The 16,258-nt window shown below is 35.5% G+C and overlaps 1 protein-coding gene across 8 annotated transcripts in view; it reads left to right on the forward strand.

Annotated features, from left to right (window-relative positions):
- SBF2 (SET binding factor 2) overlaps positions 1-16,258 on the forward strand; it is a 272,633-nt gene that overhangs the window by 119,853 nt on the left and 136,522 nt on the right. For all 8 annotated transcript variants that reach the window (XM_026104380.2, XM_026104382.2, XM_064513020.1 and 5 more), the window contains 3 exons: positions 6,141-6,254; positions 7,891-8,001; positions 10,388-10,493. In XM_026104380.2, coding sequence (XP_025960165.2) covers positions 6,141-6,254; positions 7,891-8,001; positions 10,388-10,493 — 331 coding nt within the window. The remainder of the gene's footprint in view (positions 1-6,140; positions 6,255-7,890; positions 8,002-10,387; positions 10,494-16,258) is intronic.

Here is a 16,258-nt window from a genome sequence, read left to right on the forward strand (position 1 = left end):
TGTCAACTGAGCAAATGGTGATGTACATTCAGGCTATACAAGTCCCTCAACATTGCCTATATTCAGTAGTAGGAATAATTTTTTGGAATATATGGGTAGTTCATTTTGTTCTTTAAAAATTGACTTTAGTTCCTAATGCAGATTTTGGCTAAGTTGCTTGTTATTTTAAAGTTGTGTGTCAATATTTAAAAGCAGAGCTGACATCTTAGAATAATCTGGGTGTGGTAGCAAAGGTAGGTTCATGCAAGTTAAAGAAAGCTTAATATCTGGGGGCCAGTTCAGAACAATGAGTATCTCTGCTGAATAAAAAAGATAAGGTAGTACGAGTAAAGTTGGCTGCTGTCACCTGTTTTCTTGGCTGCCACACCTATTGCCTTTAAGTTAGCTGCTATTCACTAGACTAGCACAGTATCAGTCACTTTTTTTCTGCTACGAGTTTTAACCTAATTTTGTAAGATGAAGCTTATATGATAATGTCTGTCTGCTGATTTTCCACAAGCAACTTTTTAAACAAGTCCAGTGTCAGCCAAATGTGACTAACATTTATACACCCTCTGGCTAAGCCGAACAACAAACTGCTCGCAAAAGACAGACAGACAAATAAATAATGAAGTGATGATTCCTCATTCACAGTGGATTTTTCTAAACTGTTGGTTACCAGTTGGGATTAATCCTGATTTTTTTTTCCCCCCATCCTAATTTATATTATTTTGTGAGATTTTTTCACATGCTTGCACAAGCCCATTTTAGTAATTCAGCTGCTTTTACTGACCAAGTTGATAAATTAAATAATCATGTTGTTAGCTCTATTATTTGATTATTATACATTGCAGGAGTTTACCCAAAAAACATTAGGCTAAGTCACAAATATCTTTAATAGATACTTCATAATACTTATGATCCACAAAAAAAGCAAACAATTGAAATATATGTACTCATGTTGTCTCTCTGTCTGTGTTCTCATTTATGTAGGAACCTATGAAATGCATTTCTGTGCTGTGTCGGGAGTTGAATGTATATCTTTGCATGTAGACATGGGTGTGTACCTTCATTAAAATTTAAAAATTGAGTTTAATAATATGCTGGTCTGCTGTAGATGTGCAGGCTGCACAATTTCTTGACCAATCTCTTAATAGGCCACTGTACAGTTATAGCAAACAAGCTGAGCAAGGTGAAATTGCATCAAATGTCCTTCAAAAGAAGTTTCACCGTTTTCTGAGAGTTCATTATTTATATAGGAAAAGGGAAAAAAGCAAATAAGTGGAAAAAATGAAGCACCCTGCTGTAGAATAATTGTTTCAGTTTACATTGATACATCCCTAATCATATTCTAGCTACCGTTCACTATAAATACATGCCTGTTTAATTGTAATTTAAATTTTCAAGAATTGAATTCTATATCTAATTTTAAAATTGTTTATCTTCCTGATTTTGTATGTGTTTTTTGATTTCATGGAACATGAGTTATATTGTTCAATACCATCATGTATGACAATTTGGAATATGACAGTTTAGAGTTCATTTAGCAATTATCTAAATTGAAGTTTGGCAATGCTTTTGTTCCACTAAGTAAATATGGTGGGGCTAGAAGAAAAAGGGTAGTATTTAAAACAACAAAAAGCCTCCTGTATATCTGCCCCATTTCAGAAAAGGACTGGAAATACTGAGACTGTCACAATCGTGTATGTGAACAAGTAACACCTTCAATGAACATATCAATAGTTAGAGTATTATCTGGTAGATTTTGTGGACCAGCTGCTGTATAGACCTGAGTAAGCCATAGCTTACACATCTCTGCACTATTCTCATTACAGATTATTTTAGAAGCCAAGTTAAGATGCAGAAGGGAGGAGGATCCTGGGTTCAGCAGCCAGTAGGCAGAACACTGACACGTGTAAATCAAATACAAACGTAATTACAGGGGAACAAATACTTTAAGCATAACAAAATCATGTAGCATCACATTTATATCATCATAAAGTTCTTTTCGTTAATACAGTTAGCTCAGTGTCAGTGTGTTACCTATTCCTTAGCCTATTGAAGAGTTTTTTCAAGATCTTTACTCATCTGATGCTTAAAAATCTTCATTCGTTTCCAGTCTGAAGTGACAGTTGTTTCTGAATTTGATTTTTATATGTATATCACTCTTTAAATTAAATGGATCTTTAAACATCTGGAATGCTGGTGTGTTTTCCAGTCTCAAACTTGTCAGCTAGAATCAGTTCCTTTAGACGTAAAGTTCATAATTGACGTTTAAAATAGTTGATAAAATGAACTTTTGCTGATTATGTGTTTAGTAGTATATAACCATCAGTATATAATTTTAAAAGTCCTAGTACTTTTTTTTTTGTAAACAATGGTTAATAAAAATGTTCCCCCTGTCAGCATTATAATGGATGAAAATCAGTTTATGGGACATGTGACTGTTGACACACTGTTTCTCTTTATCAATTTGTGAATCATACTTTTAACCTAGAAACGACACGCAAACTGGACTAGCTATGTCTGTTGCCTAGGTATTGGTTGCCATTTTGGTAAGAATAAATGTACAAACCCCAGCATATGACTACATACGTGTATGTATTTTGCTGTGCTGGTTGTTTATACTTTGCTATGAAAATATATAACATAACTCTGAAAGTTAATGAGAATAACTTAGTTAATGCAGATCTAAGTACTTTCTTTTTAAGTAGTTTTTACCTGAATGCTTTTATTTATTAATAAAAGGCTATCTCCAGTTTAGGAAGTTCCTGAGCTGCAGGTTGCTAGAGACAGGGAAAATGTACTGGAGAAATTACCGCACTAAACTTGCCCTGTTTTCGAGGCAATTGCTATCGTCCGCTCTCAGAGATGGGATATTAGCTGCAGATCAGCCTTCCGTGTGGCTCAGTATAGTGATGCTTATACTTTTATTTGCTGAAATCTAGATTAGATAAAAGATGGAATAGACTAAGAGATGGAATAGACTAAGTGAGTGCCACCTAACTTCTCTGTCCTGTAGAGTCGCAAGAGCAGTTTTATAGGAACCCCAGAGTCTCATTTCGTTGGTGTATAAAAAAGGCACCAGTCTGTTTTATAGTGTTCTATGTACACGGTAGTGCTAGTGTGCTCTCCTCTGAGGCACGTAAGAGATTACTTGTTCTTATATGCCTATATAATATTGAAAGGAGAGCAGCGAGGTACATGTGCACACACATACACACACATATGTGTTTTATTTTTCACATACGTATATATGTGTGTGTGATAACTGCTTTCATATCAGTTGCCTGGTTCCTGGAGCATAGTTAGGTCGATGCGGGTGACCACGCACCTGTGCTCGGAGTCTGAGCTGGGAAGCACAGGTCTGGCTTTACCGGTGGACACAAAGGGATGGGGGCTCTAGCGTGGCCCCTTCTCTGCCGCTCAGGGCAAGGAGCTCTTTGCTACCCTACACTTGTTACTGCAGCGCCTAGCTGAAATCTGGCTACTGGACCTTCTCGGGGTAACCTTTTCGGTTTGGTGCTAGAATTGAGGAGAGCTTTTGTATAATAAAGCACGGTTCTTGGTCTGGGTGCAAACACTGTTTAGTAGTTCACAGATAGTAACTGCTGCCTGATAGCTGCCTAATGTCTTTAGATGCTATCTTTCAGCTGTAGCTGAGGCTTGACAGGACTCCAGCAGAAAGTCATACAGTTTAGCTTAAGCAAGTGTATGTGAAGGAACCTGTTTAATTTCTGACTGGGAAAACAGTTATGCTGTAGGGAACAGAATGGGTGGGCTCAGATGCTATCATCTCATCTCTTTGTTCCTGTAAGAAACTAACAGGAATAGATGTCTGAACGAAACTGTGTCTGTTAGACTTGGTGAGTGCTAATGTAGCGAATGCGTGTGCAAGTTGGGCATATTTTCAAGTCTGCAGTGAATGAGTATGTTGAAGAGGGGAACTGTATGAGCACACTGACACACTTCTCATTGACTTTATCACTGCTGCTACTAGGAGAGGGTTACTGTGGGCTTAATTCTGTCCTTTTATGGCTACACATTATTCAGTCTGTATTGCACTGTGACAAATCAATGGGTTTTTGTATCCCCAATAATCAGTAAGTGTGTAGATTTCCCTTTTATGTTGAATCTTTGTTATGTGGCTTTTGTTTTCAATCTGTGGAAACTTTCTGTCTGACATTGCTAACTTTTCATCCTGTTTTGTCCTACTGAGAATAAAGTATCTTTGTCTGATTAAAAAAAAGAGCAAATAATGAAAGGGTTTTATATAATTTTGCTTAAGAATGGGAGAGAAAGCAATTCTGTACCTCACTGCAGCATCTTTGCACAGTGATTTTTATCAGTGATATATGGCATAGTCTCATTTAACAGACTGACATCTTGTTTAACAGATTCCATTTTGGAATATTAAGTTCAAATAAATACTATAAAGGTTATTTGAAGTGTGGGTAGTTCTCAAAATGCTATCTTAATTATCTGAAATTATGCATACAAAATAAGCTGCTCGTCATTTCATTGCTGCACATCAGAGCCTGTATTTCTTCTCTGCAGAAAGAGAAATAACACAAAAGAGAACTAGCAGCAAGAGTTCTATATTTTGATTAAGATTCAGTGTAGTTCTACAAGACAAGTTCTGCATTCCAGGTGCAGATTATTAAATGCCCCTTAGTTTTCCCGATGTTTCACACTATTTTGAGTAATCTATTTGGTAAAAAGTATTTTTTTGGAAATAAATAGTACAGATATGGAGCCAGGTATTTGGGGGGGAAGGGAAAAAAACCCAAAAAAGCAGCTTGGGTGCTGTCCTCCAAAGTTAGATTAGAACTGGATTCCCACAGCAAGCTAATTGAAGCTAACAGTTTTTCATAATTAAAGAATTTATGAAGTTATTAATTCAATTACTTATAATACTGTTTTTACTACCTTTACTTCAATACATGTATTTGCTTAAAGAAGGCATACTCAATTGAGGTTGAAAAATAAAGCTTGTGAATTCACAGCATTCCTGAGATCTAAGACAATTTGTATCAGGTTCTTTGCTTTCAGTAGGAAAGTGGTTCTGGAATTTTTTTTTTTTTTTAACTTAAGTGAAGACAAGGAACATGACAGAAGTAGAAGGTGGATATTTCATGTTGTCAAATGGAAAGGAAGTCGTTTTTCTCCTATTCCTAATTAAGCTAATATGGTGAGTTTTGCTTAAATGGATAGTGGGTCGGAGGAACAAAGAAAATATTTAGAAATGCAATGAGTGATGTGGAGGTGACAAGATGCAAAAACTGGAAAGCGCATACTTTCTGTCATTTAAAAACTTACTCAGTTAATGAATTTGTCAAAGAATGTGTGGAATTTTAGAAATGAAAGTAACTAGTGACATCTTTAGTTTTGGCTGGAAATACTAGTCAAATATTTGTAATTGAATAGTACTTTTAAGTGCTGGCAAGGAGGTAAAAGCAACTTGCACACTATTGTGAACAACTGGTCTTCCAAAGTTATCTATGCTATACTTTTTTTTTAAATCCTGAAGTAATGATGGTTCATAAGTTTGCGTGGTTTTCTGTGTGTGTCGTTTTTTTTTCTTTTTGAGAAATCAGAACTAGAGTTCTTGTGAAGAAATTCCTTCAGTTTGCAGATTGACTGAGTCCAGCTGGAGATGACTATATAAATTTTATCTGCATCATCAGTGGAAATTCTGTCAGAAATTGAATTATTTGAATATGAATAGGACACCAAAAGTTCTTCTGCGAAATATGTTTTTTATTTGTACTGTGACTGACTGTAACACAGCTGACACCGTGTTGTGAAAGGATCCCTTCCTATAATCCATTTTACCGCTAAAGCATTACAGAGGGAGCATTTAATGCAAATTACTGTCCTGTTAACCTCCTCACAGATAAGCACCAATGTATCTAAAATCAGGTTGACTTTACAGGTGAGTTTTAACAAGTTGAATTATATTTAGAAGCTTTTAGGGAGTCAGAGCGGTAGAATGTGTTCCTCTTAGTTGACTTAATTACTAGTTTCAAATAATGCATGCATTTTCTTTCTAATTTATAGTCTTTTTAAAGTTCTGAGAAATTTTAACTTTTTTTCAGAATGCTAACATTGTAGGTTGAGGTTTCTTTATGTTTATTAATTGAAATGTGTCTGTTTTCAAGGGCGCAAAAGAAATTGAAGGTAAAGAAGAATCTGGCTTAATTCCACCTGCTGAAGTATTCGCTCCTAAAAGTCTGGTGTTGGTGTCCAGACTAGATTATCCAGAAATTTTCAGGGTAAAGAACTTAGAATTGTCATTTTTAATGTATGTCAGTAGACAAATCTGTTTTAATGAGTAGCAGTGACAGTAGTTTTGATTTAAAACATCTCAGTATTGGTTTGGGAGTTTACCAGGAAAAGTAGACTTAGATTAAACTAGCTAAAAATCAGTGTCTATTACAGTAAATGCTCCCTATAGGCTAAGACAGTGCTCTTTTATCCTCTGCGTAGTTTTGAATATACATAGACCATGAAATATATATATATATTTTTTTTCTGGGCTCAGCTTACTGATAATGAAGGGAATCATTATGATGAAACCAGATTTGCTCAGGTAAAAATAATATATTAACAGTATTTGATTATAATGGTAAATAAATATAAAAATTCTGGTTTTCTCCCATATCTAAGGTGAACACATCAGAGCCTCTTCCAGAGCAAATTAAGATGCATGACAGAGATTTAAGATCTTGGATTACTTTAGCTGATCAAATATGGCTGATCTGAGATAAATTAAAAGCTTAATTTCATATTAAGGTAATACATAGGATTAGCAGGAAAAAAATGTAGCTCATTTTACAGATGAAGGGAAGAAGTCATTCAACAGTAAGTTGTCATTAGACTTTAAAGAATGTTTGTACCAAATGGTACTGACGATCCATGTAGCCCAGCATTTTGTCTCTAATAGTGGCCCATAGCAAATGCAGAGGGAAGTGTGCAAGAATAAGGCAGGCTGTAGAAATAATTCCAAAGAATACTTTCCTAATCCCTGCTGAATTATGGTTTAGTCACTTCCTGAACCAGAGGTGTCATTTGTGGTTTTTTGTACGATTTGTCAAGTTTCTTAACTCTCAGATTTTTATGACATCCCGTGGCAAGGAGTTTCACAGCTCAACTATGTGTTATATGAAAAATTACTGTTGGAATTATTTGTAAGAGAATTCCTAAAATATTTGCTGAATTATCAAAATTATAGCAGTTAAAATAAAAAACACCAAAAGGATGTTGTGGAACAAAGTGATTCTTTCTTATTTTTGGAACATAGTGTCAAATCATCTTACATGAAATTATTTGCCAAAATGATAAAGCTAGTTCCATGATGTCTCAATCAAAACTGAAACCATACAAAACAAAAATGGAAATGTTGAAATGTTGATATTGTTTATTTTAAATATATTTTTATTGAAATAATGAATAAAGTAAATTAAATAATACATGGAATTGTTGATTGTTGATGCTAGCAAAAAATGAGGTAAAAGCTCACTGATTGATCAGTGACACTAGAAATCAGTCATGTTTATGTCCATAAAATTCAAAGTTCAAGTGAAATTATGGTTTTATAATTTTAAAACTTCATTTGTAGTAAGGAACTTTTTGGATTATTGAAGAAAGTGCAAATATTAAGTATCGAATTTCTTTAAAAAAAAAAAATATAGCAAATGCACAATCCAGCACATGTATGTTCTCTAAGTATCCAAGTTATTTTTTTAAATGAATGATTACTTCTATAGCAAATGACTTTGTCTTCAGTTGGAACCTGCATTAATTAATTAATTAATCTACATTAATGAAACTCACCTACATATAACTTCAAGTAATTTGATATCTGCTTTCCTCATATAGTAATTTAATGTATTTCATCTACCTTTTTAGGCTTGCCTTGGCCTGATCTACACTGTGTATGTGGACAGCCTGAATGTGTCACTGGAGGCTCTCATTGCAAATCTCTGTTCATGCCTTGTCCCTGCTTCTGGAGGGTCTCAGGTAAATGGAAAAAGAGTATTTTTCCAGTTAATTCAATTTATGAGGAAAACAAAAAAAAATTCTTTAAATAATTTTGTTGAAAAAGATCATAGTTCGGCTGAGGGCTTTCCCTGTGGCCCATCTTCTAAAGACAGCAAAAATTCCTTTCCAGGATAAGGTCAAAGGGTTAATTTTGTCACTGAATTGGCTTTTTACAAGGCACAGTAACAAACCAAGCAGTTTGTACCAGTTTGGTTTTTAATAATAATGTATGTTCAGGAGTATTTCTGCTTGCTGCAGATTTTTTTTAAGTTTTTGTTTCTTACCTTTTTTCTTACGTGCTTCATTTTACTTCTTTTAGCAATGTATTTCCCTGATATAGCTCAGGATTCCACTGTGTCTTTCTTTGGTAACTATTTTAAATTTCTATTTTTATGAAATCAGAAAGAAATGCTGCAGTAATAACTTGGACATGGTTTTATTTATTCATGTTTCTCAGAGGTGATCGGGTAGCCCATACATTCAAAAATAAGAAAAAGTTTGGCTGTAAATGTGCTTATTTCTGCTTTTTTTTAACCTATGCTTTCTATGAATGAAAAGTCAGGTTGGTTTGCTTGATTACTTCAGATAATTTGCACCTAAGCATTTGTAGGTTTCTAACAAGTCAGGTGGGTCTTATTTGCTTGGCTTTCACTTGACACTGTGGAAAAATTGTTTTTATCAAGAAACATATCTGGAAACTAAGTCTACGAAAGGACAAGTCATAACTTTTAAAATAAATTTCATATACTTTTTTTACACTTCTCTCACATGTATGTATTATCAACCTTCTTAAAATTTTTCAACTCTCTAACTTTTTGCTGTTTTCCCCATGGTCCTGGCTGCTTTGGAATTTCTCTTAGAGCTAAAAGTGGCCAGAGGTTCTCTTAGCTTAGTTAAGATCTACCTAATGGCCCTCTAGGCAAACGTGCCTCTGTGTTTTTGCATCCCAAGCCTTTGAGTTTTGAAGGGAATAGTTAGATCATATCTCCCTGTCAGAAACACTCTTCCAGAATGGTGTATTCACCTCACATTGCAGGTTCTGGTCGTCCTCCACTTGAACTTCTGGCTGTTACTCCATCGTCTTTTCTTCTCCTGTCCATGAATATGGCTTTCCCCAGTTGCCATTTTCTGCTAGAAGAGTGAGGAAAATTCATGTGCCTCTGGCTAGTCCCATTTCCGCATTCTTTTTTAGAATAAAGTGTCCTCTCAGAAGGACCTTAATTTGTTGGTGTCAAACTTCCATTTTAACTGGAAAAAAAGTTTTGCTGTTTTCTTTCTTCAGCTTCATGCTTCCACGGCTGAATCCGAGTTACACATCTTAGAATGAGAACACTCTTCTAATATTTATCTCTAGAAGTCTTTGAGATGCCTCCCAGATTGTTCGTGTCTCCACCGCTGAAATAACCAACTGTGAAAGTAGTTTTAGCTTGCATGCAGATTTGCTACTGAACTGCTGGGGTAGAGAATTTTGTGCAGGTCTAAGCAGTTTCTGCTGTAGCTCAGGGACTTCTTTGGTTGTACTGTGTACGTGTTTTGGTTTCAGACATGAGCCATGCAGCTACTGGAGCTTGCTGCCTTCATACTTACAGCAATCTTTGCTGCTGTGCAGAGTACAGTTGTACCACACTTACTATTTGTACAGAGACACCTCTCCCCCCCTGAAAATTAGTGCTTGGAGACAACTGCTTGAAATCACCCATTGCTTAAATGTCACGTGGATTTACTCTAAGATGAAATCAAGATTATTTTCCAGTTACAGCTTTTCGGGATATGTGATACACAAGTACATTCCTCTCAATCCCATTTCCTGTCTCCTTCAAGGGAGGTATGTTCTTATGCTACAAAGATAACCAAAGTGGATTTCCAGTTTAATATGCCAAGCAGGAACATGGGAGTGTACTTTTTAGTATGCAAGTGTTTCAAGGGAAAAATTTTTGGTCTTGTGATGGGGCACAAATGTGCTCATACTTAAAACATACATGCAGACAGTGCATATTTAAGAACTTCAATTACAAAATATTCTTTTCTCATTTGAATATTTTTTAAACTATGCTTTTTCTGTAACAGTTTGTTAATGTATTATGAAAAATGTAGTATTCAATGCCTTCAAAGAAATAATTCATAATTATTTAAGTAATCCAGTGGAGATGCACGGAAGGCTCTATCAAGCTGTACATCCAAGGAGTCATGTTGTGTCCTCAAATTATATTTCACAGCCAAAATTCAGTAATTCCTACCAATTTTTAAAGTTCTGTATGTAAAAGAAATGCTTATGCTGGATGAATCACTTATCTGTATGACAACAGTATATTTACTCCATATAGATTAAATTTATACTCATTTATTTTAAAATTTTGTTCTACAGAAATTGTTTTCTTTGGGGGCTGGAGACCGACAACTGATACAGACTCCTCTACATGATAGTCTTCCTGTTACAGGCACCAGTGTGGCTCTTCTCTTTCAGCAACTGGGTATGTCTAGTTCTGCTTTGAAAAAAAAATTTCTTTTTTTAATTACAGAATGAAGTATTTTCTGTTCTCATGCAGCTCAAGTCATGTGCCAAGAAAGCTATATGGTAAAATTAATTTCTCTTGAATGAAAGAATGACTAATAGCGCTTTTATCTCCTAATGAAACATTCCTATAAACTTTTTCTACATCCTGCTGTAGTAACATATCTCCAGAGTTATCTAGTATCTGCAAATGTACTATGAGGAGAAGTGAGCCTGGCCTTTGTTTAATTACAACAATGTTCTGCGAAAAGATTCTGATTTTGTTTTCCTCTCTTGGATGCTTTACAAACGCTGAACAAAACCAAGGAGAGTAATAATAAAACTAGTGTAACTGAAAATCGGTAGAAAAGATACCATGTACTGACACTGGTAATTATCTGGAATTCATATTGTTTTGTTACTATTATTCATTCATTACAATAATAACAACACTGTGTGTCTCTTACCTAGGCACCATGATACTAATCTCATGTCTCATTAAATTCTAACGCTGTTAGTCTTCCTTCCCTTTGGTCTCTGAGGTTACTTTGAAGTACAAACTCATAGCATCCACAGGTAAGGGAATAATCAATAGTCTCTTCTCTGATAAAGCTCTCAGGGTTAGTCTTCAGTGATCAGATGGCCTCAGAAAATGTGGTGGTGTCCATTCTCCTCATAAATAGGTCAAAGCAATAGCAACTGCTGTTCCCTACTCCATCTAGTTGTGAGACCTAATCATTTGAGAGTGTAGAAAATCCTCCAGGCACTAGAAGATTTCTTATCACTGATTTGGATAAAACCTTCAGAAGGAAATGCTAAACTTCGTGTCACAGGGAGTAGTATCAGAATTAATAAGGAGGATGTCACCTACTACTAGTAAGATTTAGCTGTGTACCCCATATATGCCAAAAAGGATATTATTATTCTGTGGATAATGGTTTAAATTCAGAAACGTGGCTGATGTGATACAGCAACTGCTTATCCTGAACCACAGTCCCTGAGATTTTACTTGGCTTGTTATATCAAGTTCTGTTAAGATTACTTTGAACAGATTGAAGACAATGGTTCAAACATGGAAAGGCCCAACAGCTTTTTCCCTCTTGTGCAGATGTAAAATACGGTATGAGATACCTAAGTATGGTGTGATATACTATGCAGTATGTTATACTTGTACTCTAAGTACAGTAAAAGTATGGTATGAGGTACCGTAAGTTGAGGCAGTGTCTTTTGCACAATTGCTGGGAAGGTTACTGTGAATTCACAGTTTCAAAAATGTCAAAGAAGGCAAGGCTTTTAGCCAGTGCTTAGATAGATTAGCTACCACTTCTTGTGACATTTGGCCTTCGTGTGGCAAATGGGAATTTTATCATTTTATGTCACAGGATCAGTCTGAGGAAGACAACAAAGACAAATTGTCTGAAAAATCATTGTTGCATCAGATTTAGAAAGAGAAACGCTGTGTGTACAGACAGTGGTGTGTAAATATGTATGAAATACAGGGAAGAAGAAACTGAGAGGGCCATATTTTCTTCTTGGATTCTTACTAAAGACACATGCACAGAGTGAGCTTTTTTGATTCCACTCATCATGTCTGAAACTGAATTACAGCATTTCCATATGAAAATGGAAAATTGCTTTTGCACACATGGGATTTAAGTCAGTATTACTAACCACATTTTATTAATGGGTAAATCGAGGCACATGGATGTCATGTAACTCTCGAGATACTGCAGCAGAGAGTAATGGAGTTGGGAATGTAACCAGGACTTCTATATTGTTGTGCTAGCTATCAGCAATCCTTGACGTTTATTTTTTCGACATTGTGGAATTCTTTATTAGCTCATTTACACTTTCCAATATCTGTATCTTTGATTTATTCTTTGCGTACCATTTCATCTTTCTTTTCCCATTCTCCATTAGCCTTCCTGCTGTAAACAATTTGTTTTTCATGGTTTTGCTGCTCTTCTGCCATCTGTTTTTCCCCGAGTTACAACGTAAATTTTTTTTGGTACAGTCTTTCTCTTTGTTGGCTTGTAAGGAGTACAATTAAGAGTCAGTATGCACATGTTAGCCAGCAATTCTTTCCAGGTACACTGCGCAGCAAGTGTGTGAAAGTCATCAGAAGGAGAGGAAGGTAGAGAGAGAGAGTGAAGGATAAACTTGCTCATTACTCACAATTGTGATTAGTGACACTTCAGCTGGCTTGAGGTGGGGGGAGAGAGAGGCAAATCTTCAAAGAGATGTTACAGACTTGCATCCTGTTTCCCTGAAGAAATAGCTCAAGTCCACAGGAAAAGAAGAGTTCTTGTCTCTCTCCTATTCTTTGGTGTGATGGACAACAGGCATCTTTAATTCTGCTTATAGCTGTAGTTGTGTGGGAATGGAGATGAAGTTAGTCAAGGAACAGGCAAATGAATTTGCAGATAGATTTCTTAGCGGCTACTTGAGCCCTATGCAAATGGGACTTACTTTATCTCCTATTTCTGACCACTGCTTTTTTTGCTAACATGCGACATTCATTTGGTTCCCAGCTGTGACCCCTTTCAGATTTCTTGGGTCGAAGTATCTGAGGATATACCAGAATGGTAGAATCACCTTATATCATCTAAGCATACAAATTAAAAAATGTTTGCAGTTGTATAGCATATGTTGTTCTGTAGAATAGCATATAGTTCCATTCACATGTACGTGGTTTATCTCACTGAAAGGACTATCTTGTTCTTAAGGCCAAGGTTTGTTAGTGTTAAACTTCTGTTTGGATTTACTAAAATAGAGTTGGATACTGAAGGCAAAAAGAGGACATGGAAACATGAACAGACTGTTTATGTAAATTCTCGTTTATCCTTGCTTTTTATGCATCCTTATGAAGAGTTAAAGGCAGTAAGTCCTGAAGGATGCAGTAAAATCTCTTCACTCTTGCCTCTGAAAAAGCTTTTTTCTAAGGTAAAGCTAATCCTTTACTCCGGAGATCATAGTTGAGCTCGGCAGAAAGCTTCTGTGCTGTTTTTAATGATGCTTACGCTGATGTCTGTTCTGTTTTTCCTGCTCCACTTGAATGGGATCTTAGTGCCTACTTGTCTCTACCAGCCTGGTCTAAAGCATTTTACTTTTGTTGCAAGATTCCAGTGTCCAGTGTGGTGTTTGGCAGGTAGTTTAATTACAGCTGCAGTCCCATCAAATGTCTGTGTTTAGGACACAAATATTGACTAGTCCATTTGTCAAGTAACATGTTCGGTTGTTTCTCTTCTGGTACATGTCACTTAATCATATTTAAATGATTAATAGAAAATTGGAGAGCAGTTGGAAAAATATTTGGGAAATGAATAAATCACCTTTTTTAAAATAGCTCTTTACTTGTGAAGGATGGGCAGCAAGACAAAATTTGCCACTATTAATAGATACAAAACTAATTTCAACACTTATTTTGAGAAATATTGTGCAATAGTAGTCTCATCATGCTTTTTCTGCTTGGCAGGATAACGCTATGTCAGAGGATGACCCTCCCTTTATTACCAAGTTCGCAACATATCTGGAAATAAACCTTATTTTTAGTTAGGCATTAAACTGCAACTGGGAAAAACATTCCCAATGGTTTTAAGCTTAATAATAGAGAACATCAGTGTTTGACATTTTAAATCATAGATGTGTTTTTTTTGTTTAAAAAGAATTAATTTATGGGAATAAAGTTACAAAAGCCAGGCATGTAGCTGGATGACTACACCTAAAAACGATTTCAACAACAAGCATTAGCTGGAGAAACAGTAATCATAAAGTTACTTTTAAAGATGATCCATGCTAGCTAAAGGACTTCAGGACTCTTCTGTTTCTCTCTGTCCATCATTCAGATGGTAGATATCCATAAAAGCTTTAAAACACATTAGTCCTTTTCAGGCTTGAAGGACATTTTTGTCGTATTTCTCTTTTTGTCTCTCTCACTTCATTACTAATAATGCATTCCTGTGTTTCTACCTCAAACTCTTTTCATTGCTCCAAACTTAAACCCTACTTGCTTTCTCCATCCTGCTGGTGGTGTGGTTATACAGCACTGACATAGCCAGTCATTCATGCCTGAGACATATACCTCCATTTCCCTGACAGGCAGCTTTCCCCAGAGAGCCTAAAACATGAAATTATATTAGGGACCTGAAGCATATACAGCAAAGCAAGAACCTCTGCTTTAATCAGCACTTTTAATTTCTGCATGTTTCAAGGACTGATGGTCACACAGCCAAACTGAGCAACACAAATATGAAAATCTTTTTTCCTTAAGAATTAGTATTTCCTCCTACTTTTTCTAAACACTTAATCAGAGACAAAACTTTTCTTTCCTTTCCTTCTTGTTTAGTTGCTTACCTGTGCTGTTTGCCTGTGCACTCATTTCCTGTGTTCCATTTAATTTGCCTGTGCTGTTTTTCCTCATTGTATCTTTCATTCCCAGCTCAGGTATTTTCAGCAGAAGTCAAACTGGCTTTTCTGTGTTACAAAGAAAGTAATTTTTAAAGTGGCAGAACGAAACTTTGCTGTAAATTCTACTTTGAATCTTCTGAATGAAAACAAAGCCTTTTGAGTTCAGGAGTGTGTAGAGTGTGGAGTTTAAACAGAAGGAACAGGATGAAGATGAATGGCAGTGCTAGGTTGAATTGGGGTGCTTGGCAGGCTTGGCTTTCCTTTGTTCAGCCTATGGTATAATTTCTTTGGAAATGTTAGTCATCATACTTTCTTCATTATCCTTCAGGCTTTTTCCTTATCTTAAAAATGTTTGAATCTCGAAACTGTGTGTATACCATTAGGCATTTTGTGGAATCTCTAGAACAATTACTTTAAAAAATAATATATTTAAAGACTTCAATGTTATTAAATATCAGTAATTTCAGATGTTAGAAGTGATTGATTGAGCTTCTAGAGATCTGTCATAGTTGCACAGAATATTAGTACTAGACAGTACATGTCTAGATGTGCCACTGGACATGGGGCAGGGGTGTATGGAGGTGGCAGAGTTGATAAGCAGGAAAATGCTTCAGTAAAAGTGGTTTAAAATGCTCCACTGCAATATTAATTGTATTGGTAATGTATTATTATGACTAGCTATTCAATTCCAAAATTCAAAACTGTGACTTGAGATTGAGCAATTCAGCATAATCTTTCCTTTCTCACTGCTTGTGTTTTCCTAACTTTCTTTTGCACTAGAGCAGATACTCATCTGATAACACAAGAGAGCTACTTATAAATAAATGAATAAACCTCCCACACTAAGCAAGCAAATGGAGACGAATCATTTTCTACCATTTTTTTTTCCCGTAGTGGGACTGTGATGGTGATAATTTTTATTGCTTTGAATAGTCATGAAACCACAACCCATTATTGTTAGTCACTGATAAATCCATCAATTCTTTGTAACAAAAAGATGGGATCATATATTAGTTACCATTTCTATTTATCAATTTATCGAGTTATGTTGGTGGACTATCTTAGTGTAAGGAAGTTTTAAAAAAAAAAAGCTGTATTTGCACACTTTTCAGTCATTTGATTTGATAAAAATTAATGGAAGAAAGTTTTTTAAATAGGTTTTTTTATAGCAGTGCATATAGTAAAATTGCTTGGTATTCAAAATATTTGGGGGGGGGAGATCTTATTTAATAACAATACTATCATTTAAATTATTTTTAATGAAGATCCACAGCTCCATCTCTATTCAGAAATAGGTATTTGTACATACAGAGGGATTTTAAATTGAGAGATTTTCAC

The sequence above is a fragment of the Dromaius novaehollandiae genome, chromosome 5 (genome assembly GCF_036370855.1).
Source record: "Dromaius novaehollandiae isolate bDroNov1 chromosome 5, bDroNov1.hap1, whole genome shotgun sequence".
In the NCBI taxonomy this organism is placed as follows: Eukaryota; Metazoa; Chordata; class Aves; order Casuariiformes; family Dromaiidae; genus Dromaius; species Dromaius novaehollandiae.